This window comes from Lagopus muta, chromosome 4, assembly GCF_023343835.1.
Source record: "Lagopus muta isolate bLagMut1 chromosome 4, bLagMut1 primary, whole genome shotgun sequence".
NCBI classification, from domain to species: domain Eukaryota; kingdom Metazoa; phylum Chordata; class Aves; order Galliformes; family Phasianidae; genus Lagopus; species Lagopus muta.
The window spans coordinates 5,183,848-5,211,312 of record NC_064436.1 but is presented as its reverse complement, the minus strand read 5'-3'; the positions used below and the strand labels follow the sequence as shown (position 1 = coordinate 5,211,312).

At 37.7% G+C, this 27,465-nt stretch overlaps 1 protein-coding gene across 7 annotated transcripts in view; it reads right to left on the bottom strand.

The window, feature by feature from the left end:
* Positions 1-2,746: 2,746 nt before the first annotated feature.
* The window catches only part of TLL1 (tolloid like 1), a 136,736-nt gene continuing 112,017 nt past the window's right edge, over positions 2,747-27,465 (bottom strand). For 4 of the 7 annotated variants that reach the window (XM_048940998.1, XM_048941001.1, XM_048941003.1 and 1 more), the window contains exons 17-21: positions 22,829-22,954; positions 21,346-21,473; positions 16,515-16,728; positions 9,481-9,731; positions 2,748-8,813 (exon numbers count right to left, since the gene is read on the bottom strand). In XM_048940998.1, the coding sequence (XP_048796955.1) occupies positions 8,679-8,813; positions 9,481-9,731; positions 16,515-16,728; positions 21,346-21,473; positions 22,829-22,954 (854 nt within the window). In that variant the 3' untranslated portion in view covers positions 2,748-8,678. Of the gene's footprint in view, positions 8,814-9,480; positions 9,732-16,514; positions 16,729-21,345; positions 21,474-22,828; positions 22,955-27,465 lie in introns of all 7 variants that reach the window. The other 3 variants (XR_007376166.1, XR_007376167.1, XM_048940999.1) reach the window with 3 other exon arrangements.

Sequence of the window (27,465 nt, the reverse complement as noted above, 5' to 3'; positions counted from 1 at the left end):
GCAAACAAACTCCATGATCAAAACACAGTCTGCACTTTGGCAAAAACACGAAAGAGTTCTCAGAATTAAACCATTGTAAACAACGTCTTGAGCTAGGCACAAGTGGACATTGCAAGTGTGCAACTAATTATATTAACATCACTTATCCAGCTTAATTTACAGACAGGGATGTTTTCAACATATTATACTTGTTGAATGAGTCTAAAATATGCACAAATATATTTTGTACATCCATTATCTATGAAGTAAAGTAGCAGTTGGTAACACATAATTCATTTTAGAATTTGAAATAAAATATTTTTCCCTCAAAGAAAATTTCTGCTCTGCTTCAATAGCAACTATTAGGAAAAAAATGAGTAGACAGATTTTGTGCTGTGATCCAAAGATAGGCAAATCTGAATTATTGAACAGAAAGGTCAAATAAAAATTGTCTCCTCCCTCCCCTCCCCTCCCCTCCCCTCCCTTCCCCTCCCCTCCCCTCCCCTCCCCTCCCCTCCCCCCTTCTCACTCTCCCACCCCCCACCTTTAAGAATAAAGCAATAATCTCAAGTTAGTTTCAACCCTCCATGCAGGGCACGATGAAAATGAGCAAGAAAGCACTTAAACGTCGAAGCAGACCATACAGTAGCAGCATAGCATATTCAAATTATAAACTTTTACTGTACAGTCCAGCTAAGAGGCTGGCTCATTTGCAACATGTACTGCTGAATTTGCATGCCTGTAATGAAATGCTAGTAGGTGAGGTACCTTTGTGCCGAAACATGTTAGAGATTTGTAGGGATAGAATGGAAATTTCTACAAGTAAGTGAAATAAGTGAAGTCAGCTAACCAACATAATAACCCACTCCTTAGTGTTTCTGTTTCAAAATAGCCTCTTCAAAGGACTCGCAATTTATTTCAGAGTCCATAAGGGAATAATCAAAAGAAACAATGCCAAAAGCCATGCAATGTTTCTCACTGAAACTGAGCACAAAACAGCATAAACAAAGTCTCTCCACATGTCTGATTAAGAGCACTTAATTGCAATGGTCTAGAAGAGTTCATTTCACCCAAAACAAATTTCCAGTGGGAAAGATGAAACCAATTTTTTTTTTTACATTGTTGTCTGGGTGGGGATTTAATTCACTGAAGAAACATGACAAAATACAAAGCAAGCAAGATGGAAAGGCAGACTGGGGCAACAGTAGACCTCTTCCAGAATTCAACTATTCAAGCCAAGAATCTGTTTCCTTATGAAATCCCCACCTAATTTTACAATAAATTTTGCTGCAAACTCATGTCTGCTTTTTACTGCATTAGAATAAATGAAGTAGGAAGACAGAGAACAAATTCAGAAGTTTTCCTCAGATGACATGATATCAGAAAAAAAATATTTCATGAAGTGCCCTAACAGGCAAATATAGCTCTCTTTTTTGGAGAGACATCAAGCACTAAAGGTGTTTTGGAATTATTGTAAATCTTCCATTCAAACAGTATTTGCAGGGATCAATTTGAAATGGTCCGTTCCACTTAGGATGCAACAGCTTCACCCAAAAGAAGGGATTTTAAAGGACATATTTGAGATATTTTTTGCAGCCCTATAACCATGAACATCATAATCAACAGTAAACCTAAAAAAGAAAGTATTCTTGTCATCTTGCAGAAGTAATAATAGTCCTGAAGTCCAGAAGTAATAATAGTCCTGACAATAGCAGGACTAGGGGAAATGGATCCAAGTTGAAGGAGGGAAGATTTAGGTTGGATGTTAGGGGGAAGTTCTTTACAAGGAGAGTGGTTAGGCCCTGGAATGGGCTGCCCAGGGAGGTTGTGGATGCCCCGTCCTTGGACATGTTTAAGGCCAGGTTGGACGGGGTCCTGGGCAACCTGATCTGAATGTGTATGTTTGGTGGCCCTGCCAGGCAGGGGGGTTGGAACTACATGATCCTTGGGGTCCCTTCCAACCCGGGTGATTCTGTGATTCTGTAATAACACCACCATATTTAATTACAACCCTTTCATATGGCTTTTCTTCCTCAGCAGTACATAGCTGATGAAAATACAATGCGTCAAGAAAAGGAAGAAAGGCAATTTAACATTTATAATACTTCTGACTAACCTCTTTGTTACCAAGTAGATGCATGATGTTCATCCAAGACTCTCACTTCATGGTAGTCTCACCACAGGATCTTCAGATTCGCAGAGGCCGTTGCAGGCGCCTGCCATAAAATCATAGAATGGTTTGGGTTGGAAGGTTCCCCAAGGATCATCAAGTTCCAACCCCCTGCCACATGCAGGGCCATCAACCTCCACATTTAATACCAGCCCAGGCTGCCCAGGGCCCCATCCAACCCGGCCTTGAACACCTCCAGGGATGGACGGGGCATCCAAAGCCTCTCTGGGCAGCTGTTCCAGCACCTCATCACTCTCTCTGTAAAGAACTTTCCCATCATCTAATCTAAACCTGCGCTCCTCGAGCTTGAAATCGTTCCCCACATACATTGTGTCCATTTTCTCCCTTTTCCTCCATTCCTACGTCCTGTAGTCACCATAGACACATGATACAGACCACAGGATCCACCAGGCAGAACACACAACTGTGTGTTATTTGAGGTACTTCTCAGCTGGCAGAGCAATGAAAGGCTGTTGAATTTGCCTTTCCAAAGCCATTTAAAACAGTGAGCATAAATAAAGCATCTTAAATAAATAGACAGAAATCAAAGTCAGGCTCTTGGGTTGTTTTTGCTATTTTTGTTCTTGTCGTTTGAACTAATGATCTCTTCATTAGAGTCAATATATTTATTTGGTTTCCTGAAACTTTTCTCTAGGCGTTAATTCATACAAAATAATAATAATAATAATAATAAAAAATCTATCTTACCTAAAAAACAGTGACCTGAAATCTAACACAAATTCTCGCTTTATATAATCTAGCATTCTTTCAGTTCTTCTGCAATCCTTGTATACATTCTTCATTTTAATCAAAGGTAATACTAACAATAAACAACAGAAAAGTTTCCTTCACTTCCCAACAGCATTAATTCTCAGTGAAGACTTGCAGCTTGAAACCAATTTGTCTAGTGGATGATAGCATGCATACCTTCAAGCCTTCCCCACCTGTCTTGTGAAATTAAAGTTAGCAAATTCTTCAAATGTGAAACATTGGTGGTTTCAAAAACTATGCAGTAAGTGCAAGATTCTAGAGGCAGCAAAATTAGCAAAATGCAATGGCATGGTAAAAACAAAAATAAAATTTCTATTAGACAGATGTATCAACTATTTTCAAGGATCTTTTATGATGAAACAACTGTGGAAAAAATTGTTAAAATGGACAACAGTGTATTAATAACGGACATCATGAGGTAAAAGCATTTACTTACATCATTTAATCTGTACCATTCAAATCAAAGGATTCATTGCCTTTACCTACATTTTTCACAGGAGGATAAACGTATACTGAAGCATTCTCCGCAAAATACTCCTTGTGCCTATACATAATACGAACATGTCCTTTGTGATACAAAGATTTAAGAGCCAGATTTTCAGTACTGTAAGTTAACTCCTCCTTTTTCCTTTCAACCTTCACCATAAATAGGGACTACAGTAACTAACCACATTCTTAAGCTCCTTTAGTAGTCAGGAAATTTCTCTAATGTGAAGATTCTCCTTTATCACACAAAAAAGTTTCAGCAATGCAGTTGAACAGCTTTATTATTTTAAAAACTTGTAAACTCAGATCAACACTAAAATATTTTCATAATAAGTCAAACTGGCCAAGAAACTCCAGAATATATTAATCTTCGTCTAAAACGCATATTTTTCTTAATATTGTGCACATGGTGCAGCACTTCAAAGGAAGATTCACAGAGAAATATTAGTAATTGGCATATGACTTATGATTATCTAGAAATATCCCCAGAATAGTTGCCTTTGAAGACATCACAACAATGACAATTTTTAAGTAACTAATTACTTCAATAAGTAATTTTCTCCCTTCTCCTCTCCTTACATAGAGATGAAGTTATGGATTTCACCAACAGAAATAGTTTGCATCATGATAATTTGAAAAGATAGCAGCATTAAAAAAGGCAAGTATATTAATATTGCTAAGTATTTCAGATAAATTTTTCACCCTGTAATCAGCTCTTCAACTTAATAAAGGCCATTCAGCAACTTTTGTCACCAGCTATGCTTTAGAACTCTGGTTTTGAGTTGGTTGAGAAGTATTCAGATTGTAGATGTAAACAATTACTGTTTTCTGTCTACTGTCATAGTGCTTATATCTTCACCAGTTTCAGTTATTTCAAGTCCAAGAAGTATATCATTATTACTACCAAATTCACTGACCAAACAGCAAATGCTTTGCACAGATTTTATTGTGGACTTTCATGATTGAAATACCCCTTTGGGTGCTACTCTTGCTCCATTGGTCAATACCCAGTACAAAATAGATCTTAATATTTGAGATGGGGTATCAATTCCAGGGAATTATTTCATCTCTAACATCCGAGAGTCTCTAGTGGCTTTTGTTTTGTTATTCAAATCTGTCCCTTTACTCCCGCATATATTCCCATAATATATCCTAAACTATCTTACTCTCCTCCGTGAGAAACACACGCAAGAGACAAAATGTCCTTTTTCCTTCTTTCTTGAGCACTGTAACTCCATTTAATTTCACCATGCGGCCACTCACCTGAAACATGATGAGAAAAAATAAATTCTATCACTATTCTGCTGGAAATGCCAGGGCACAAGCTCTACGAGAAAATCATACATTCACAATGATCACTAGTATTGTATTTCAGAAGTTGCCATCACGTGGCAAATACCTTCCAATATAGATGCACAGAAGCAATAATCCTTCCTGAGAGTTCCAGCATTACAAGAAGAATGATTATTATCCAAGGGTCACTGAAGAGAAAAAAGAAGCTTATCTACTTAATATCGTAGATTAGGACAGGACTTGGTAAGTTACAAAACCAAAGTTACAGGTTACAAAATCTACAAGACAAGTAGAAAACATAACAAAAAGCAGTTGTAGAGGTGGGATTAAGAGAGAGAGACCTAAACCTATCCAGTATTTCCCTTTTCACTGTCCACCCAACACTACTGTATATTTTTGCATCTGCTTAGCTTGCTTCATTTGTGAGCTCAATCAAGGAACCAGGAGCAATCAGACAATCTTGCAAAATACATTTTCCTTTGTTCTTTTTGCTTTAATCAGACTTCATTCAGCCTGTTATTCCATGTAATAACTAAACCCTTGCCTGTGTTTTTCATTACATGAACTAAATCACAATAAAATACGTGCTGTCCCAAATATTCAACTCAGAACAGCAAAGCCTGAAAGTGATGGGGCAGGGTTGGGGAGTGGAACAAAACTGGGGGAACTACTGCACACTCTTAATCCCCCTCACCACTCGTGCATTTACTCACCATTAAGATTTAAAAGTCGTACCTTAGGTTATCTTCAATTCCCTGGTAAAAAAAAATAAAAATAAAAACGCATTGTCCAATTTAATTAATCATCTAATTCTTCCTTCAGGCGAGTGAAAAAATACAGCATAAAGCATTTTTAATGTGTACAAAGGATGCATTGAAATGTATGTATATATAAAAGAAACTGTTGATTCCGCTGATAACTGCATCACTCCCTTCACCTAATGCAGTGAAATTACAGAAATTAGGCAGATAAAGCTTCCATCCAATTAATCTATTTTAAAATGAACTGTGCTTGAAGCAATGCTGCTTCGTGGAGTAGCCAACAGGTAAGACCTTTAAATACTGTGTTATGAAAAAAAATTCTCAAAAAGATTTTTTGGGGAGCACACATTGTTTTTCACAATTTCTCCAGTATAAATGATTTTTTTATTATTATAATCTCATTGTTAGGGTAACTATAAAGCATGCTCCATTAAACAAGGAGTTCACAAAATACTTGATTTTCATTACCTCAGGAAAAACCTCCTTACCCAGAAGTAACTCCTTTTTATGGCATCACGAGATATCTACTAAAATCACGTTCAATGAAAAGATGTAACTGAGATTGAATTTTAATCATCAGAATAATCACTAAGAACACCTTCTTCGTTTTCACCACTGTTAAGCACATGGAATCTACAAAGCAAGCAATTAGAGAAGTAAAATTTAACTTTATATTCAAAGTTATGGGAACCTTCTCATGACTTCTATGTCATAGTGCAAAATAACCCTAAACATACTGTGCTCAAAACTTAGACTTTGATGTGTCCCCAGATAACCAGTTTCCACAGGGTCTTGGAAATCTGGTGTTCTTGCCCTCAGCTTGTGAGTCTCCAACTATTCCAGTGACACTATTATACGTAGTACACACTTACAGGGGCCTGGGTGAATCACCAACAAAAAAATCCACTCCAGAAAATAATAATCTTGGTTACAAGATCTTTAACAACCTGTGATTGTTAAAGTAACCCTGAGGGTGGAAAAAATCCCAAATTTAAATATCAGGAAAATTAAAAAAAAAAAAGTTCAGCAAATGGTACAGAAATTATGTATCAACATTAAGAATATATATTTATTGTTACATGTAGTCTATATGTATAAAAAGCGTTTCCTATATATATGCACAGTAAGTTTCCTAACTGGATTTTGTAGTAAAAGACCTTGAAAAAAATGTACTTCATGTGCAAATACCTGTAATGTGAGCCAAACAAAAGGCCAGCGGATCAGCGTTATAAAAACACAGAAATCATTCAGTTTTAAGTTTCATAAACATAAGCTGTCTGGAAAAGAAAATGGTAAGATGTAAACAGAATACAGGTGTTAAAGCAGTCAAAGACAACTATACAGACGTTTGGTTTTTATTTTTATAAAAAAAGATCAGATTTATTAGTGCCAATGTATGTTCATAATAAGGTAACAGAAACTAAGCTAATCTGAGTAGCAACTTACAAGAAAGGATATCAAAATAGTATTTCTTGTAGAGTGAAACATAATACTTTTAACTTGGTTCTTGCCAGCTAGAAGTCCCATTATCTGTCTATGAAGCCTTTAAAGAAAAGTTGCTACAGTCAAATGGGGTCCTGATAGAACTTGGCACATAAAGAAACAATTCAGTGTTCATCCATACAATACCTCTCACTCCCCTGAAGCAGTCATACATACAATACTTACATAAAGCATATACATTATGACTAAAGCCATGTACGGCCTAAAGCACATAGAATACCTCAGTTCTAAACGTAACATATCTCTACATCAAAAGCAAGTCACTGTGTATTTACAGGCAGATGATCTCATTCTGCAGATGGGGATTTTGCTTGAAGATCCTTCTATTAGCATATGCTAAAATGTCCGAGTCATTGACTTATTTATCAAATTAGAGGTGTATCCACAGGAAGATCTGTCTGATAGTGTGCGAGGATTCTAAGGCAATAGTAGGAGTTGTTCCACAGGACTAGTGCTGCCATTGCAACCTGCCCTCCCTCGGAGCAGCAAAGCCTTCCTTCTCTGGATTCAGCCAGGCATAGCGAGACATTCATGATCTTGCAAGCTGTTGGCTCAAAAGTCTAAAACTTCTCGTTGGTTGCTTTTGTTGTTGCTGCTTTTAGTGTTCACGGAATAGCACCATAGGAATTCACGCTTGATAAGAAACAAATCCAGGGTCCACTGTTTTGTTTTGCTTTTTTTGTCATCACAGATACTCTTCCTTTCAGAAAAAAAATATATATCTTAAGGAAACCTCCCACTTGGATGCTACTATAGCTTCATTTCTGATTAGCTAAACAAGACAATTAGCTCATTAACAAAGAGGTCCAACGAAATAAAGCTTTGCAGTGGCTCCAAGTGTACTGTTAAAAACAAATTCAGTAGGAGTTTCAGACAAAACTATATCTCATGGATACAGATTTGATTGATGACAGATTTTCATCTCAGTCTATATTCTACGTTCAGTGCAAAATAAGAGCACATCATCAGACATAGCTTACTTAATCAGCAAACCTAACATTTTCAGATGCTTACATTGTTCAACTTCAGTTAACTAGTGATCGGTCAAGCTAATGATGACCAATGTAACAGTTCAGACTTCTCAGTTGTAAGTAAAACAAAATACTCTTTACGTTTCAGAAGTAAGATTTTCCAGTTTCAAAATGCTGATAACCTGATATGACAGACGAGCAGGTAGAAACTACAGAGCAATGTGGGAAACCTTCCAATTTCATATCTTCTTTCAAGTCTTTATACACACTGTCTGCAGGATATGAAGTTAAAGCAAATAGATATAAGGACAGTATTTTGAGTGCATGACCTGAAACAGCTTTTTTTTTTTTTTTTTTTTCCTTTTCTCCTGGACACCATACAGCTGTCAGAAGGAAGAATGTTTTGGAGAGTCACCTCACTTGAACATAGTTGAATGTTCACTTATCTATGACAAATGTCAAACCACAAGCAAAAGCTTTCATATTCTCCTGGAAGTGCGCAAAGTCCTTTCACCTCCTTTGCAGAGACAGTCAAGTATGGAGCCTGCACATCACCGTCTCCTGTATTCCACGGGGATAGGTATTTATTTTTTTGTCTCTGGTCTTTTAAGTCATCAATTTCAATTGGACTCATAGAAAAACATCTGTGCTACTAACTTCAGTTAAATAAAAAAGACATCACTTCCTTTCCACTGTGCATTCTTTTTTGTCTTGCTCTCCTTCTCTTGAATAGAGGTTCTTGTGCTATTTTTTGGTGTGCACACTATCTGGATATTTTATACTTCTGTATCGTATATGGAATCCTTTCTTGTTGATTGTATCATCAGTGTGAAAGTGAAGTAAAAGAGTTTCCCCTGCCGAATAGATTTCTTCTGGTGGCTAAAATAAATTAAAACAAACAAACAAACAAACAAACAGTAAGTAAATCATCTGTTGACCTAAATTCCTAAAAGCTGGACACCAGTTTAAATCAAGATATTTGAATTTTTGTCTGCCGGTGGAAGTTCCGTCCATTACAATTTTGGGGGGTCCAACCTTCCACAATCTTGAGCTCTGGGCCTGAACAGTATCTATCTAAATGCTGTAAACAACTTTTTGAAGCAACAGATGAGTACATTATAAATGCTTTCTGGGTACCTCTTCCCCATAATGTGACTTCACTCAAATATATGGAATTTGAATGTGTTAATTTTCAATACCAATGCATTTCTCTGTAAGGGAAAATGCTTCCAACTTTTCTAAAGGAACTGACATATGTTACACGGTCAGCGACTTAAAACTTAATGTACTATAACAATACTTTGTTTAATAAATAGACAAGAATATTTACTGTGGAAAACATTTCAGTGAAATGCTTTCAAATGCCATATCTGTAAATTCCTTTTTTTTTTAAAAAAAAAAAAAGGATTAGATAACTTGTTATTTCATTCTAACATCTAGTAACTTAACCTAATCTCTCCTTATCCTTTTCCTTCCTATGCCACTTCCTTCTTTCTATTACTTTCTGTGGAAATAAAAAGAAAAGCTTTAGTACTTGATTACTTACCCCAGAACCACAAAATCGACCAAGTCTCATAGCTGTCTTATCGTGACCATCAAAGAGCTCCACGTAATCATAACCACAGTCGGCCTCTTCTTCAACCTCAAAAGTCTGGAACATTAATTCAACTCGATAGCCACGCTCCGCCACCAGGAGCCAGTCACAGTCTGCCTGAACCGGATAGTTGTTATCACCAAACTGAGCATGCGAGTACAGATCTTTGGGCTTGGTTTCAGCTTTCAACCGACCACCACACTCTGAAAATTAAGGGGGAAGAAGTAGACCAAGCTTATTCAGTGAAAATTATTATTATTTTTTTTTCCATAATCAGAGGATGCATAGAGTAGAGTACCATCCAGAATGAAGACAGACTCACTATTCCAATTTTTTCCTATCACATCGTTTTCTCTTTTCTTTTAAATATCTACAGAGACTTGTGTATATTTCATAATTTTCAAGTAAACTACTAAAAGACAGGGAAAACAAAAATTATAAGGAAAGTGGTACAAAAGGATGAACATTCTTCAGGTAGACACTTGAGAACAAGCCAAAAGCTCTAAGTGGGGTGTCCACCATTCAGTGGCATCAGCCCTTCTGCATGGATTAAAGACAGAAGTGGCAGGGACACGACAGCTTTAGCAGATGCAGCTGGTGATCAGCATGAGCTCACGCATTTGCCCTGTCTTACATAAGAGTGTCAGATTTAATCTTCACGCTGTACTTGGAGAACCAGCTCTTTACTAAACAGCACAACTAACCTTGCTAGCTTGTTTGCTATGTAGTACACGGACAAGTCTTTGCAAAAAGATCCTGGCTTGGAAAAAAACTGCTACAACCAGCAAAAGTCTTGCAGTTGTGAAAGTCTTTCAAGCAACTCCTACGCTGAAGATCCCTGCCCTATGCCAAATCCAAATTTTCATTATAAAACTTGGTTTTATACACAAGCATAAAACATATCTTGCTTTTGAGACTGTTTATAACTACTTAATGGGTTTGTAATTTAAATAAGACTTTGTGGTGTAGTCCAGAAGACTGTTTTTTAGCCAGCTTAAACAAGGAGAACAGACACTGTTGGAAATGCATGGAATAACAGCAAATAAATACAGGTGCTATTTCTCTATCCATTCTTTATTTCATTGGCTATAATTAAAATTTTTTTCATTATTGCACATACCGAATGAATTTTTAAGTTAATTTAAACAAAGGTACTATCCATTTCCCAATTAAAGTGTCACTACAAGGTAATTTAAAAGAAAAAAACCTCACTTTTAAAGTTTACAAGAAATGGGTGGAGGCTATTATTTGTAGCTACGAAAATTTCAACACAGCAACATTTAGCTTATGCCTTGGCTTCTTACCAAGAACAGTCCACCCCTTACAATGCCCACAAAACCACCAAGTGCAAGAAAGAAAGCCTGAGATTCACAAGTTAACATTTCTTTATAGGTTACTGATCAGACAAGTCTAACTAAATTTTGACTGAATGCAGATAATAGAAACTGGTTATTTTATTGTAATCCAAAACAAGCTGAAAGATTCAAGCATTTCTATGATTTGAAGAGAAAATTTGACTTCAATGGCACTGACTTCATCCACACCAAAAATGACCAATTGCAATGCTGTACTGAAAGGAATCACACTTAAGCTGGGAAACAATCGTAAAATCATAGAATCACCACGGTTGGAAAAGACCTCTAAGATCATTCAGTCCAATCTGTCACCAATATTTCCCCCCTAAATCACATCCCTCAGTACAACACCTAAAAGTTTCCTGAACATCTCCAGGGATGATGACTCCATCCCCTTCCTGGGCACTCCATTCCAGCACCTGAACACTCTTGGAGAAGTACTTCCTAACGTACAACTTGAATGTCCCCTGGCACAACTTGAGACCATTCCCTCTAGTCCTATTGCTAGCTACATGGAAGAAGAGGCTGCCTCTCACGTCACCACAACCTCCCTTTGGATAGCTGTATAAGGTAATAAGGTCTCCCCTGAGCCTCCTCTTCTCCAGACTGAACAATCCCAGCTCCCTCAGCCACTCTTCAGAAGTCTTGAGTTCCAGACCTCTCACCAGCTTTGCTGCCCTTTTCTGAACACACTCCAGGGTCTCAATGCCTTTCACGTAGTGAGGGGCCCAAAACTGAATGCAGTACTTGAGGTGCAGCCTTAGAAAGACTTCCCTGCTCCTGCTGACAACACTATTTCTGATACAAGCCAATATGCCGTTGGCCTTCTTGGCCACCTGGGCACACCACTGGCTCGTGTTCAGACGAGTGTCAATCAATACCCCTGAGTCCATTTCCTCTACACAGTCTTCTAGCCACTCTGCCCCAAGCCTTTAACGTTGCCTGGGGTTGCTGAGGCAGCTTCTCCAGGAGAACACTGTGGGAGGCAGTGTAGATGGCTTTGCTAAAGTCCAGGTAGACTATGTCAACAGCCTTTCCCTCATCCACCAGACAGGTCACCCAATCACAGAAGGAGACCAAGTTGGTCAAGCAAGGACCAGCTCTCATGAACCCATGCTGGCCAGGCCAGATCCCCCAGGTGTCCTTCAAGTGCCGTGCGACCTCCCTCAAGATGATCTGCTCCATAACCTTCCCTCGCACCAACGCCATGGTGAAAGGCCTGTAGTTTTCTCAATACTCTTTACAATCATTCTTGCAAATGGAAGTCACGCTGGCAAGTCTCCAACCCTCCAGTTGACCAGGACCACTGATAGATGATGGAAAGCAGCTTGGTTATCACCTCCACCAGCTCCCTCAGCACCCTCAGGTGGATCCCAGCCAGCCCCCATGGACTTGTGGCACTCCAGGAGGAGCAGTAGGTCTCTGACAGTTTCCACCTGAATCATGGGGAGTTTATTCTTCTCCCCATCTAACACGTCCAGGTCAGGGGGAGAGTACTCCCAGCATATATCAGGGAACTTGAAGTGCCCCCATGAGAACAAAGGCTGACAACAGTGCAACTTCTGCCAGCTGCTTACAGAATGCATCATCTGCCTCTTCATTCTGGTTAGGCATTTTAATTGGGAAATGCATAGCACCTTTGTTTAAAACAGGTTGTAAGACCTTATACAGGTCTTATAACAGACCCCCACACCAGGATGTTTGCCTTGTCGCCCTGCCCCTGATCCCTACTCCTAGAGACTCAACCTTATCATTCCTGACCCAAGCTCAACATCAAATCACTCTCTAACATAGAGAGCCGCACCACCACCCGTTCTGAAGAGCTTGTAGCCATCCATTGCAGCACTCCAGTCAGGGGAGCAATCCCACCATGTTGCTGTAATGGCAACTAACTCACTGTTTGCCTGCCACACAACAGCATCCATCTCCTCCGGTCTGTAGTCCATGTTGTGTGCATTGGTTTAGATGCACTTCTGCTGAGCCCCGTGCCTCACCCCCAGTCCTGTCACTGTTCCCTTAGGCTCATCTCTAGTAGGCCTGGTTTTATTCCCTTCCACCTTCATACCTACTTTAAAGCCCTCTCAATGAGCCCTGCCAGCTGCTGGGCTAGGATCTGTTTTCCCTTTAGAGACTTGCAAGACCCATCTGCAGCCATCAGGCCAGGTGCCAGGTAATAATGACAATAATGAGCAAATCATTATTTTTTTTTTTAAATGTGTTTTTTCTTAGCAAGCGAATGAAATCGAGTCCAAACAGGAAATATGAATAATGTAAGTAATCTAATCTGTTTATGCATGATCTATTATTGAATCTCATTTTTTAAAGTCCTACTTTAAAAGACATAAAATAAAAGGCACATGTTAAAGAAAATATGCAAAATGAGATAGTTCAACCATTTATTTCTTGTTGTTACTCTCACTAACTGATTATTCTTTCCTTTTTTCAGTATTTGATTTCATTTACGTTTTTATGACTTCGTTTTCTCGACTGGAGTGTTGCCAACGCTAAGAACATCTCCCTGCTTCAGACACAGAACAGCTGCTATAGAAGAAAATGTTTAATGAACTGTCTGCATTGTTTCCTTCTTTTTTGCTACAGTGGACATGACTTTAAAGGAAAGCTGTTGCCATACCAGCAACCACAAAAAATGGCTATTCCCTTTCATAGAATGGTTTGGGTTGGCACAGACCTTAATGATCTTCTAGTTCCAATCACGTGCCGCAGGCAGATGTGCTTCTCACTAGACCAGGTTGCCCAAAGAAATCCTTATCCAACCAGGGAGCGAGCATCCATTGCTTGTCTGGGCAGCCTGTGCCAGTGACTCATCAAGTTCTGAGTAAAAAAACTTCTGAATATCTAAAAGCCATCACCCCTTTTTCTATCACTGCATTCCCTGACAAAAAGTCCCCCTCTAGCTTTTCCTGCAGGTCCCTTTAAGGTACTGAAAGGCCTACAGATCTCCCCAGTGCCTTCTCCAGTCTGAACAACACCGAATCTCAAATTCTCTCTTCATGGGAGAGGTTCTTCAGCCCTCTGATCATTCCTGTTGCTTTCTCTGGACTCTCTCTACCATGTCCTTCATATTTCAGGGGCCCCCACAGCAGAACACGTTTCCTCTGCCCTTCTCCCATGGACTACAGCCTTTTACTGTTTTAGAATAAAATATCCTGAGAGTCCCATTTTAGAAATTCGAAGTTTTTTTTTTTTCTTTCCTTAAGGACTAAGTTGTACTTTCAAAAGACTACTTTTGCAGTGCTGATTTAGCCTGTATGACACAGACTATGATGGGGTTACATCAGAGGGCAATGCTAGACAGCTGGGTTTAGTCTAGGTACCATTACCTGTACTGGTTATCAAAGAGTTTTGCAGGTGTGTCTGTTGTGCTGTAAAGGCAATGTACATATCTGATTGTACACAAATATGTCTGACCTGTAAGGTATTATTTTTATAATAGCTTTACATGGGAGATTTTTTCTAGATCAGTTAAGAAGCAAGAAGATTTTAGGTATTTCTTGAGGTCTTTTAGGTTCTCTCAGACTTCTTACAATGATAACAGAAAATGGAGCAGTTGTCTCTTGACTGACAAGCTGGATAGATGGGAAAAGGTTTAAGCTTAAAACCCACTACCTCCCACTCCACCTGAACAAGTGAAACAAGAATATAAGTTAGATACAGCATTGCCATACTGAATTCTCAAAGCCATTCTAGTAGCGAATTAAAAGCTCAAACTCAGAGGTATCTGAGATATCTGGATTTGTTCCAGGGTTGGCACATAAGAATAGGACCTTCAACAGATCTGGAACCTCCTGCAACAGCAGCTTGTGACCAGGTAACATAAGCAAGGCTGTCTAGAAGGGATATCCAGGTGTTTAAGCAACCAAATCACTCCTTAATCAATGATCTTTAATTTTCTGTTGGGAGGAATTTTCTGAATTCCTTCTTAATGAATTTCCCTTCTATGTTACATTTCAAAAACAGTACTTAGTAAGTTTTGCTCTACCTGAGGAAAGTCTTTTTACTCAATCTGTTTTTTGATTCTTTATTGCTGCTATATAGTTCTATCCAGAAAAGCATAAGAAAATAAAATCCATAGTTTAAACACTTGTTAGATTCATTAATGAATGTGTCCAAAGCATGCAGGTAATATTCCTATGGAACAACTGTTTTGGCCTCAAAGCTGCAAGATCTAAGCTGTCTCTCATTCAGGCGGTTCACCAAAGCTTGTACTAATGACATGCTGTTCAACCTAATGAGCATTTTGTACAACAGCAGACCAGAGAAACAAATGTCCTGGTTCTGCTTTACAAGGCCAACTGCATAATTTTTACAGCACTCTTAAAAACTGGACAGATTTCATTCTCCAGACTTTCTCAGAAGAGCACCATTATGCTTGCTCAGACAGTTTTTACAGTTAAGGCATTAAATAGTCAGCACTTTTATTTGGTAGTTTCACACCAGCTGTTCCTAACAAGACTTCTGACCTCTAATTACTTACCTCATGGTAATTTAACAAATGAGTAATTGTTACCATTTCTTTCTAGTTTTCTGCTGAAGGGTTACTCAGGTAGGGAATGCTAACAAAGATGTTTGTAAAAAGGCTTTTCAACAAGAAAAACATAAATTAAATGACAGGCAGTTAAGCTTTTCCCTTTTCAGGCCCAGATCATGAAAAGTAAAAACAGTGCATACGCTGTCTCCTACTGCTTTTGTCTGAAAATTTAATTAATACAGGTTTAGAATTATTCTTAATGAAGGAAAAAAAAAAGAGAGAGAAAATGTTAATGCTGCTACACGAGGAATTTTCAGTCAAGCACTGCACGTCGAGAAAAAAAGTAAAAGGAAAGGGAAGGAATATACTGAGGTAAGGAAAGCGAAAATACAAAGAAACAAATAAAACAAAAAAATCCACCCTGTTTTACAGCAGGCAGTGGAAGTTCAGAGATTCAGCACTAGGGGCCACTGTAAGACAAACAACGCCAGCAAAATCACTCGCTCACATTGAAAATGCCCTTATCTATTAATGCAATTGCGTTTTCAATTTCAGTGATTTCTGACCGACAACAAAATTAAATGGTAAATGGGAAGGAAATGACTCTCCCAAACTCTCTAGGCAATTTTTGGTATTGTTTTTCCTACTCTTCTTTTGCTTGTCTTTCCCTTTATAGCTCTGCAGGAAAGTAATAGCTGTTTATACAAAGCCCAGGCTCTTGTTTAAGTTAGAACAAAAAGTAATAGAGGTGCATCACATGCCTCAGTGAAGTACTGCCATTTAAAATACAATGAAAAGCTATTGAAACTTTAATAAACTAATGAATCCTGTGAAATATCTCTTAGACAAACTTATTTATATCAGATCGTGTTTAAAAATCTTTTAATTATTTCCTTAGAAAACTGAAAGAGAAAGCAAGAAGGAGAAAAAGAAAAAATGGGAGACAAAAAGAGAGAAAGAAACTTCTGAAATACTAGAGAATGTTTTCTGCAATCTCCAATTTTTCCTACTGTTTCGTTAGGTTTTTTGTAACACTGTGTTATCTTTGAAATCATCCTGTTCCTATAAAAAGAAATGCTTGAATATCTTCCACTAAAGAATGAAAGGGAAGTTATTAGTAAGCCACATCCTGATATTCTGACCTGTAGAGTGTGTTGCTTGGAAGCCTTTCCTTTGAACTGATGCATCAGAAATAAAGCGGAGAAACATTTTGTTTCCAGTAGCAATGAGAGGCTCTGGTATCTTACTGCCACACAAACGTCCCAGAATTGGCGACTTTTCACTTTCACCATCAAACACTTCCAAGTGGTCATAGGCACATTCTTGATGTTGTTCTATCTCAAATTCATTGAAAGTCTGGGGAAAAAGAAGCAAAATGAGTCAATGCAGTACTGTATTTACAAGGTACATATGTAGTGCTGGCATACTGTTTCAGAACACAAAGTAGAAACAACAGATTATAGCAATACTGCTCCTACAACTCCATAGGTCAGAATCACATCTTTCCAGCCAATGAATATCTGTTTTAAATCTAGACAACTGTGGCCTTTCTCTAGAGTAACTACTCTTTATAGGATTATTCCAAATTTCACAGAACATTTGAAACAGAGCAAAAAGCAGGAAGTCTTCTGGTGCCTCAGATAACTGAGGCCTTGGAGCATCTGTGAACCATAATACTTTTCTTTTTTTTCTTAACCTTGCTTCACAACTGAAGTCTTTGAGAATGACCTTTCCACATGCCTGCTTATATGTGATAATTTTAATTCATCATCTATTATTAATGATGGAATTTCTATTATTACTACACTAACAATACTTCAAGCTGCATCCTTCGTGCTAACATCACATTTTTGCTAGTGCAACTACGAAAAATGGGAAAATTATTTTGATTAAATTTATTATATATAAAGAATTAAACATTTCAGCAGACTACTTTACTTTCTTCAGCTCCCCCATGATTCAGATTACTGCAACAGTCTGAACACAATGATAACAAACTACTTCATTTCAAATCTATGATGTCTCTTCTACACTTCAAAACATTTGTTTTAATTTCTGAGTTCCTAGGGATTCTCACAGTCTCTATGAATGCTCGAGGAAGCTCATCAGGAGAAATTCAGTTCTATTAAAAAATGCAAATTGTGGGCCATTTGAAATAGAGCCTGAGCAACAATCTCATAAAAATTTCTGCAATTTAGACTTCTTCAAGCATCTAAACAAAGGCATTTCCCAAATGTGTATGTTGCACCCTACAGAAACTGTTAAAGCACAGAAAAGTAACAGTTGCTTTTCAAACAAGGAAGAGTGTCTTCCAAGACTGAACAAGTGGCAATAAATTTATGTTAAGAGAACATCTAAAAGACTTCAGATATGGCTTTTTGACCAGGGCCAAGTATGAACCTGATTAAAATGCTGGTACTTTCACCTCTCTTACTGAGAATGTAATACACATACACAGCTTTGTGAATTGTTTTTTTTACAAATAAACTACTGTTCAAGGCAGAATTGAAAATATGAAAACACAAAGTAAAAGTGCTCTTGCGAGTACTCACACAGCTGAGTAATCACATAGCTACAAAACAAACAGACAAAAAATACCAAACAATGAAGAAGTTACAAATAAAAATACAAAACAAAACAAAAAATCTCCTGCCAGTTACTGAACAAATATCATAATTAAGCATTGTACTTGGCACACCAAAGGAAATCCAACCTACAGAGTTCCTTGTGGAATCCAGCCAATACAAAATGTGATAATTTATATTCAACAGCTGATATAAAAGAAATATCAACTGATAACATATGAAGCCCTTTGCCCAAAGAGCCAGAATAATAAAATAGTACATAAGTTGCTTTGAAAGCATTGCCTCCTATTTATTTCCATAGAAACTGCAAGAGATACAAAGAACACAATAGCACCATTTGATAGATCAAGTTCTCAGCTACAAAACAGGATTTTTCAACATAGCTGCCACCATTAGCTGTGGATCTTCCCCAGAGATGAACAAGATCCTGCATGCCACTCTTGTAAAAACCCGCATGGCCATCCACAACATGGCTTGTGTTCACATCGCTGTCACCACTGCAGAAACACAGCACTCACTGCCTCACTGTGCTCTCTCATCCACTGTTTGGTCTCCACAAACATTCAGTAAGAGCAGATGAATGTCAATAGATGCCATTTTTTCCTCGTGGAAAATTCAGTTCCTTTGCTTCACACACCCTCCCACGTCAGACATCATTTGTCAGACTGCTCTTCTGCTGCCTCTGTCACACAGTAACATGTAATGGAATATTGGCAGGAAAGTTCAACCTCTACTGCCGTAACACTGACATCTGCCTCTGATGTCGTGAGCCACCATTTTAAAACAGGAGGCATTAGTTTTGGAGCAGCCTTCATATTTTCAGTTTGTGAAAAGTGGAAAGTTGAACAAAACAGTAGACATTGGTTCACAGCACAGGAAACTCAGTGTTTTCTATTAAGGGAACAAAAGTGTAGAAGCAGTGAAAACAGCTGTACAGCAGTTCCTCCTGCTGCTCCTACTTCTATGATGCCAAGTATGTACAATCGTTTATACCCAATAAAATTAAAAAAAACAGCAAAACAAAACAAGTGAGACTAACTGTAAAGGAGTTATTTAAATACAGAATTGAGAGAAGCCAATTTTCAGTCAGTGAAAGCAACAGTGGGAGCAACAGACGTGATCCAGTTTCCTATTTTTTTTTAGTTTATCTACTTCTGATCAGCACAAATGTATCACTCGCTAGAAAAAAACTTCTCACCATGAACTTTAAGAAATGTCTATTATTTTCCATTTTTTTTTTCTTTCCAATTAACACTGCAATTCCTAAACCACCAGGAAGACAATATATCTTATGCTGAATCCCGCAAGGGAAAACAGAAAACATTTGTACATCTGTGCAGTCTAGTTCTTAAATCTAGAAATTATAAGTGGAATCAAAGAAAATGTATTTAAAAGGAAACACAAGTCGAATATTTCTAAGCATTCTGAGAGAATCTGCTTCTTTTTTCAGAGGTTAGTTCCTAGCTATGGACTATGAAGAGGCTTGTAAGAGAAGAACACGAACTTCTTCTCTACTATTTAGTGTCAGCAGTGTTCACAAATAACTTAATAAATTTGGAAATATAATTAAATCACACCTGGCCTTTCCTGGGACAAATACTTTTGAATATCTATTCCTCCAGCACTACAGTCCCCACTTTGGTTGTCTTATTAGTGGGAACGGTACTCAGAAGTGTTACGTACAGTTTCCGAACAGCCAGCCTTTCTATCTATATGTAGCACTTACTGGGTTGATATGTTGGTGGCACTTACAGACAGCTGCCTGAATGGGACACTTCAGTCTGTCTCTTATAAACATCCGGCTGATTAACCTAAGAAAATTTCTCTCTGATACAGCTATTTTCAAAGCCATCTTTATCTGCACGTTTCATTTAAAAATTCAGAAGTGCATTTCTTTTTTTTTTTTTGTCTTCTTAATTACACCAAATGCTTAACTCTACCCTTCTCAGGAAGAGACTTCAGTGATTATCAGAGTGAGAACAATCAGAAGTGATTAGTTTCTGCACAGACAGACCCCTCAGAAAATGAAACAGCCTCACAATTCACATGGTTTGTCAGCATAATGAAATCAATTCTCTCCTTGTTTAATTTGTTTAAGTAAACCGTGAGGAATAAACTTGAATACAGTATGGAAGCCCAAGAATTTTTTTTTTATCTATAGTGGAATTATTGCTTTAATATTATTAATATGACGTTTTGCTGCACTAGACAGATTTTAAAGATCATACACATGCAGAATTCAGTAGGCTGACACTACTGGCCATAGAAAAGTGGATTTCAGGTTCTAAATCATGGGGCTATTTTTTAAAATTTTATTTCACAAAATTTAGTAAAAAAATCAGTAAAATTCTGTTGTTTTCTTTTTTTTTTCTTTTTTTCTTTTTTTTTTTTTTCAAAATTCATTGGCAAAAGATAATTTTAAATACCTTTCTTTTAGAAAAGTATGGAAAAAAGATTTTTACAGCAACATGCCCCTGCAAACGTCTGACTGGCTTCTGCTTATGCAGACGGGATGAAGTGCTGTTCAGAGTTGGCAGTAAGGAAGGACATCTGAAACAAAAACCTGTTTTTCACCCTTAGGACGAACAGATCATGCACTGCTTGTTCCACACCTCCTACTCTGCAGGAACCTACTAAAATTTTTAATTCTGGAGATCTGGAATCAACAAATGACCACACATCAGCACCAGTAACAAGGGGTTATGGCTGTGGTTAAGGTCAGGAGTTATGAGGTGGCAATATCCCATTCAGCACCGTAACAATTTAGGCTACTGCTTCTACTTTCTTACAGCAGAGATACATCTCTTCTTTGGTTTCCTCGCTCCAAAATTTCTGATACATCAATTTCTCTCTCCTTCCATCTAACATATTCACATTGCTAAGACCTTCAGGACAAAGCCTGTGCATGTCAGCACTGCCCAGGGAGGTGCTGGAGTCACTGACTATGGAGGTGTTTGAGGAACATTTGGATGTTGTGTTGAGGATGTTTGGACGTTGTGTGGTTTAGTGAGAACAATTGGTGATGGGTGGATGGTTCGATTGGGTGATCTTGTGGGTCTTTTCCAACCTTGGTGATTCTATGAGTCTCCTGAGTATTACTGTAGCACATCTGTTTACTGCTTTAATACCTGTGAGGAGGACTCTGCATACTCATGCTAATATCATTTCTTTAGAACTAAAAAGCCCTATTTTGGATGAATGGAAGATGTGGAACAATGGGATGAATTCCTTCACTGCTGAACCAAGGAATCATTTGCTACAAGTACTGTAGAAAGCTACAGGGCTCACCCCTAAGTACCCTGGGCTGAAAAAGCCCTGGGGCTGAGCTCATAGCAGATAAGCCCTATGGGCAGATCCATGGCACTGGCTTTGTGCAGATGCTACTCACCAATTTGACTCTCTGCCCAGGGGTGGCACTGATTTCCCAGGTGCACTCCTTTCTGCTGGGATACTTGTCGGGCCAGTTAGGACTTGTAATGATGCCATTGGGACTGTGGATCTTCTGTTCACACTCAGCTGTGCCAATATAAGAGCATCAATTAGTCTGGGAGTTCTTTATTCAGAGGTAGCCAGAAAAGTACACTGTTTGTCAGGTGACCCACTGAACTGAAAGATCATTAGGAACACAGCTAAACACCCTCCCAAGTGTGAAGGATCACATTCCTCCTATTTGAGGAACACTTTATGGCAATTAACCTAGCATGCTTTGATTTGTGAAACATACATTATTGTTTACAATGGATTACTTGTTTAATGTAAATATATAAATACATACAAACTATGCATTAAAATACAGTTAAATATTCTAATCTTTCCCCCATTCCGCTTGCAAATAAGTATGAAAATCCACATAGGATATCTTGCCAATACAACATGAAATGATATTTCTTGAACAACGTAGTTTTCTTCTCACAAATTTTCATACTGCAAGCACAGAGGAATCAGCTAAACAACCTAAAATGTAGTTTCTGGGGAAAAGTATATAACTGCTAAGTCTGAATTCTTACTATGTACCAAGAACAGTTGTGTCATTACTATCAAAAATGAATTCAGAAGTGCCTCTCTCAATAAATAAAATACCTACCACATGAAGAAGGCAAGCAAAAAACACCTGCTTGGTTTTTTGTTCTGTTTTCTTAAACAACCTCAGGTTTCTTTATAAATTATTTAACAAGAATCTTTTAGAAGAGGCTAGCATAATTCCAAAATCAGGGGTAAGACAAGTGATTCACAAAGGAGCTAGAAAACAATCTTGAAAAATTACAGAGGCTCGTAGGATATTACGCACTTAGGATCATTTGCAGATCATCTAAATGTACTTAAGTCACCAAGCCTACTGTTTGCTCGGAGGTAGTCACAACTTTAGACAGAAAATAGGAAGAAAGAGGTGTAGAGACTTGACTGGAGTTTAGATTGTCTGAATATGTCTCCCCAGAATAAAACCTGAACAGTGTCTCACAAAATCAGATACAATGCCAGTCTAAACGTGAGGAGGCTCACAGCCAGTGATGGAAGCAAATGACAACTTCACCAGGCTCCTCTTCAAAAACTCCGTCTGTTTTGTACTGCTTTAGATTAATATCCTGTCGCAGCTCTAAATGCTCTACACTTCACGGTACTACTACAAGTAGCATTTCCTGCTGAAGTTGAGTGGTCAATAATTCCTAATTTTCTAAACCTATGGAACCTCAAACTGAAACACACACAAGTGCTAGGGATGGAGGAAGTGCGGCAACAGGGGAAAGGGACTGTTTCACCCAAATATCTAAGACTGCAAGACACCATCTATTTTTTTTTCCCCTGGAAGGATTGCTGCAAAGATCTTGCTGAAAGAACTGTATAATCTACTGTCCAAATACCATAGAACTTACCCTCCTTGCAGTCATGCTTGTTTTCATGTAGCACAAATCCATTCCGGCACTGGCAAACGTAGCTTCCTACCGTGTTGATGCACTCATGCTGGCAACCACCATTGTCCTTTGAACACTCATCCTTGTCTAAGAAATACACAAGAATGGGTGAGCAGACAGAAAAAGAGCTTCTCCTCAAAAACAAAAGGGTTTAGCATAGACTTTGAGATCACAAGAGGATAAACTAAGGCACAGTCATTCTTCTCAGTTTTGTGCTAACTTACTTCTACCTGCTTATTGCTCAGCCTACACCATGGCTCAGATATTCTGCCTCATCTTTCTTAGAAGTGAGGGCCAGATCACTGGAAAGGGGAACACTAATAATCAAACAAGCTGCATCACAGGAGACAGTTACCAGCATTTACTCCTTCAACTGGTCTAGCTGGCAAAGATTTCATAAATATTTAATCCAGAGCTTTATTTTGATAAACAACAGGAGTGCAATTTATGACCAACACAAAATATTCCAGCTCTATGCAAATTCCACAATTTAACAGTGGCGTGTTGAAAGGCAGACAGAGGCCAAAGAAGGCTTCCAGCTCTGCACATTTAAGATGTAAGAAAAGAATGACTTAACATAAACTTTCTGAATAAGTTGCTTTTTCTTTCCAGCAGAGTGGCAGTGTGCTTTACTTTAAATGAACCTGGGCATTACAGAATATCTTGAAAAGGAAAACATTTCATTGAAAAGCATACAAAAGAAACTGGCATTAATTATTTCAAGGAGGTCTACAATATAGCATGCAGTTCTGTTTATTAACATATAATCCCTAAAAAGAGCTTTTAGTGTGTTAGAAGTAAAGCAGAGAGTAGGGGAGGAAATATGACCTGCATTAAACAGCTAAAAATTCATGGAAAAAAGCCAAACTAGATTAACAGGCTGTCATTCTGGCAAGAGGCCTCAGCTGCCACCCTTCTATGTCATTCAGCTGTTGTCATTTCAGTTGAGGCCAGTCCATTTGAGACAGGGAGACTGCTCTGGACGTGTTCATACATACATATGTATATATATATACACACTCACACACGCATGTATATAGACATGGTTATATACATTTATATACATATGTATACACACTAGTATAAAACCTGACCAATAAAAATATAAACAATATTATTATGTGAGTGTGTGTATATACACGAATGTTTACATACAGCTGCATCTTACAGACTCTGCCATTTCAACATACAAAATAGAAGAGGCAAATGTGCAAAGGAATAATGGTCATTTCAGATGTCCATTTATTGCAAGGCTGGAATGCATAGTATGTGTTCCCTTCAGCCTCATGTGCCTTGGAAAGCAACAGTGTTATCTCTGAACAAGTTAACATGTGATGCTTCAGACTTCATTAGGCACAGTAAGAATTTCTACAGATTACAAACATTATAGATAATTTAAGTCTCTTCTGTCATCTTATGCATTTTCCTCAGTTTTACTGTTGCTTGTATTCAGTAAGACAACAAAGTAAATCTGCATTATAATTACACAGACATCAAAATATATGCAACACTTGACTAATCAACTTGAAAGCATTTCAGTAAAAAATCAATTTCTACTTCTAATACAGAATGATGATGCAGAGAAATCCTTTCAGTCTAACCTAAGCATCTACTGCATTTTTTTGCCCTGTAAATCTCAAATCTGTTTACACTGAAAGATTCTGAAAGCTTTCTGTAGATGTGAAACAGCAAAAAAAGTATGTTGGTTCCAGAGTCACACATCCAAAGCCTGGTATCGGTGGTCATGTTGATGATGACAGAAGCATAAAAGCCTTTACAATATACTGCTTATGCACCTTGCAATTCAAGTCTCAAATGGAGACAATAAATGTACTTCATTTCAAACAAAAGTTTTTATCTTTCATCCTTGCAAAAGCAAGCGCTATTGTAAATTAATTCCATGTTGTGAGTGAAGAATAGTAACAAGCAAATGAGAAATAAAATGTGTTACGAAGAAAACTCTTCAATATTTCCCCACCTAAGTATTAGTTTGCAGTTTTCTACCAAAATAACACAATAAATGGAAGGCAAGCTCAAAATGCATTCAACTTTGATTTTCCAGTACATAGTAAGCATGGAAATTCTCAGTGAAAGCCCTCTCCATTTTCACCTTCCATCAAACTGTGAAAATAGAGAAAAGTATTTTAACATTAAAGAGTCTCTGTACTTTGTAAAACAATCTATTAGAGACAAGTGCATAAGAAAACAGTCCCAAATTGGACTTCTTCCGAGATGAAACTGATGTAAAACCGTGGACAGAAGGTAGAAAAGAGAAGCTTTCGTACATATCTGAACTACAATAATTATTTGTAGACGGTTAATCAAGGATGCAACTGTTGAACAAGCTTTCCTCACGCTTCATAATTCGGAACAGATTTTCTGTCAGATTGATTGCCCAGTTTTAAAAATTCATGAGAAAAAAAAAAAAACAAAAAAAAAACAATTAGTCTGTATTAGTTATAGGAACAAATGTTTTGCCATGTAAAAACAAAGCCATTTGTTATGCTGACAGATGGAAATGAGTTTCCCCGGTTCTGAATGGATACTTTCTTTCTTCTCTCATTTCAGTACTCAGAATAGGGAAAGATCCATTCCCAACAAAACGTTAGGCTGAAATCATTCAGAGGACAAATGGTCGTACCTCTGAGACCATCAGAGGCCACCAGTCTGTGAATAATACGTACTCGGCCTGAAGGGACCTGTACCAAGTCCTTGCAAGATTCGAAAACAAAAATTTTCTCTTTGCAGGTAGTTTTCTTGTCTGTGGAAAAAAAGGTACCAGGATGGCACCAGAGATGAGTTTGTGCTCCAGAACAAAGCTACTCAAGGCTAGAAAACATCCTAGCTTTCTCTTTTTAACTGATCAGTGAATCATCAACCAAGAAAAAATGTCCCAAAAATCATTTCAGTATTACATCAATTACCACAACTTGAATGGTCATGTGAAAAATTATGTGCATTTAAAACTCTAAAATTAGTGATAAATGGAAGCAGTTTAATGACATTATGACAAGGTATTAAACGTACCACTAAATAAAGACTGATTTAAAGAAATTATCAGGATAGATCATAAGAAAAAACACAGAAAAGAAGATATTTTTTAGCATTGTATTATATATTTCCTCTCACTCCTCTATTAGAGGAGAATAGCTTACTGTCCTCCACCAAGAGCAGAAGAGGAGAGAGAGCAAAAGAAAGGACAGAAGAGAGGAAGGTGGAAGCGAAACAAACACACACACACTCACACACCCCAAAAAACCATCCCAAAATAGTGCACACACCTTGTTTCTGGAAGCTTTTAGTTTAGAAGCCAATTCCAAAACATTTTTGCAAAAGTATTGAAAAATGAATGTCACAACTCCCTAGTTTCTCCTCCACACCCAGGAAACTGGATTATAATCACAGAACATTCTCTCTGTTGGTTAGGTGGATGCTGCAATGGCTACCAACTAAGCTTTTTTTCAGATCTGTCTGACCAAATGGGAATTCTACAGAATGTTTTAAAAAAAAAAAAATAAATAAAATTCTCACTTTCCCATAGCACCTGGCTGGCTGTTAACACCATTTTGCAGCCAAATAAGCAATTATATGTCTTCTTATATCAACAAAAATAGCTTCCTAGTGCAGGTCATTTTTGTGCCCTGTGTCACTGTTTGCTTTCACAGTTTATCGCATTGGTTTTCAATCACCCAAAAACTGCTTTCTGTCATCTGAGCTGGAGCTCAGCCATATTTCCTCAACTATAGCTGTGGTTGCAGAATTCATCACTGAAAGAGTTGCAAAAAACTTCCTTGGTTGTGCTTGAGGAACACATCACTGTTCTAAATCTTCATTGTTTGATTTACCTACCTCCCTTTTGCTGAGCATTCTGGAGTGAACAGACTGCAAGACGCAGTGTTTTACTCATTACTGATTTTTTTTCATGAGGTATGGTTTTACAACTAAATGTTTACAAATACTTATTGTCTTCTAGTAAGCATCCTGAACACTAATAGCTAACATTAAGTATTTATCTGTAGATTACATTCTAAATGTACTTCTTTCTGACGACAAGCTTAAAAAGAGGCAGAAAAGAACCACAAGGTCAGTTGAACAGTGATGAGCTATTAACTCCCAAAAGTCTGAATACACAAGATGAAGTCTCAAGTCCATGCTTAATTAATGGATGATTAGCATATTATATTTATATTAAGGAATTCAGTGGTAAAAAAACGATATCATTTTCTGACAGCTGGAAGAATTGTGTCCAGTGAATTACTGCGAGATTAAAGCCTTTTGTTTGAGCTTTAAGTTCAAAATTTGACTTGTCTTAAGTATTACAAAGTTTCTGTTTTGATCAAGAAATCAAAGGTAACATGTAAGAATAAAAGAAGTGATAAACAGAAAAGCTGAGGAAGAATAAAAAGAAAATACAGAGCTGTTGAACTTGTGAAACGAAAGCAGAGATTGCAGCAGAAATGCACTGTGAAGCATTCAGCACATTTGTATATTTACAACTCAAAGACTATTTACATGAGACTACATTTCTTTGAAGAGGATTAGATATACTCTATACTCAGCTATTTCTATTCATTAAAAAAAAACAAAAACAAACACAT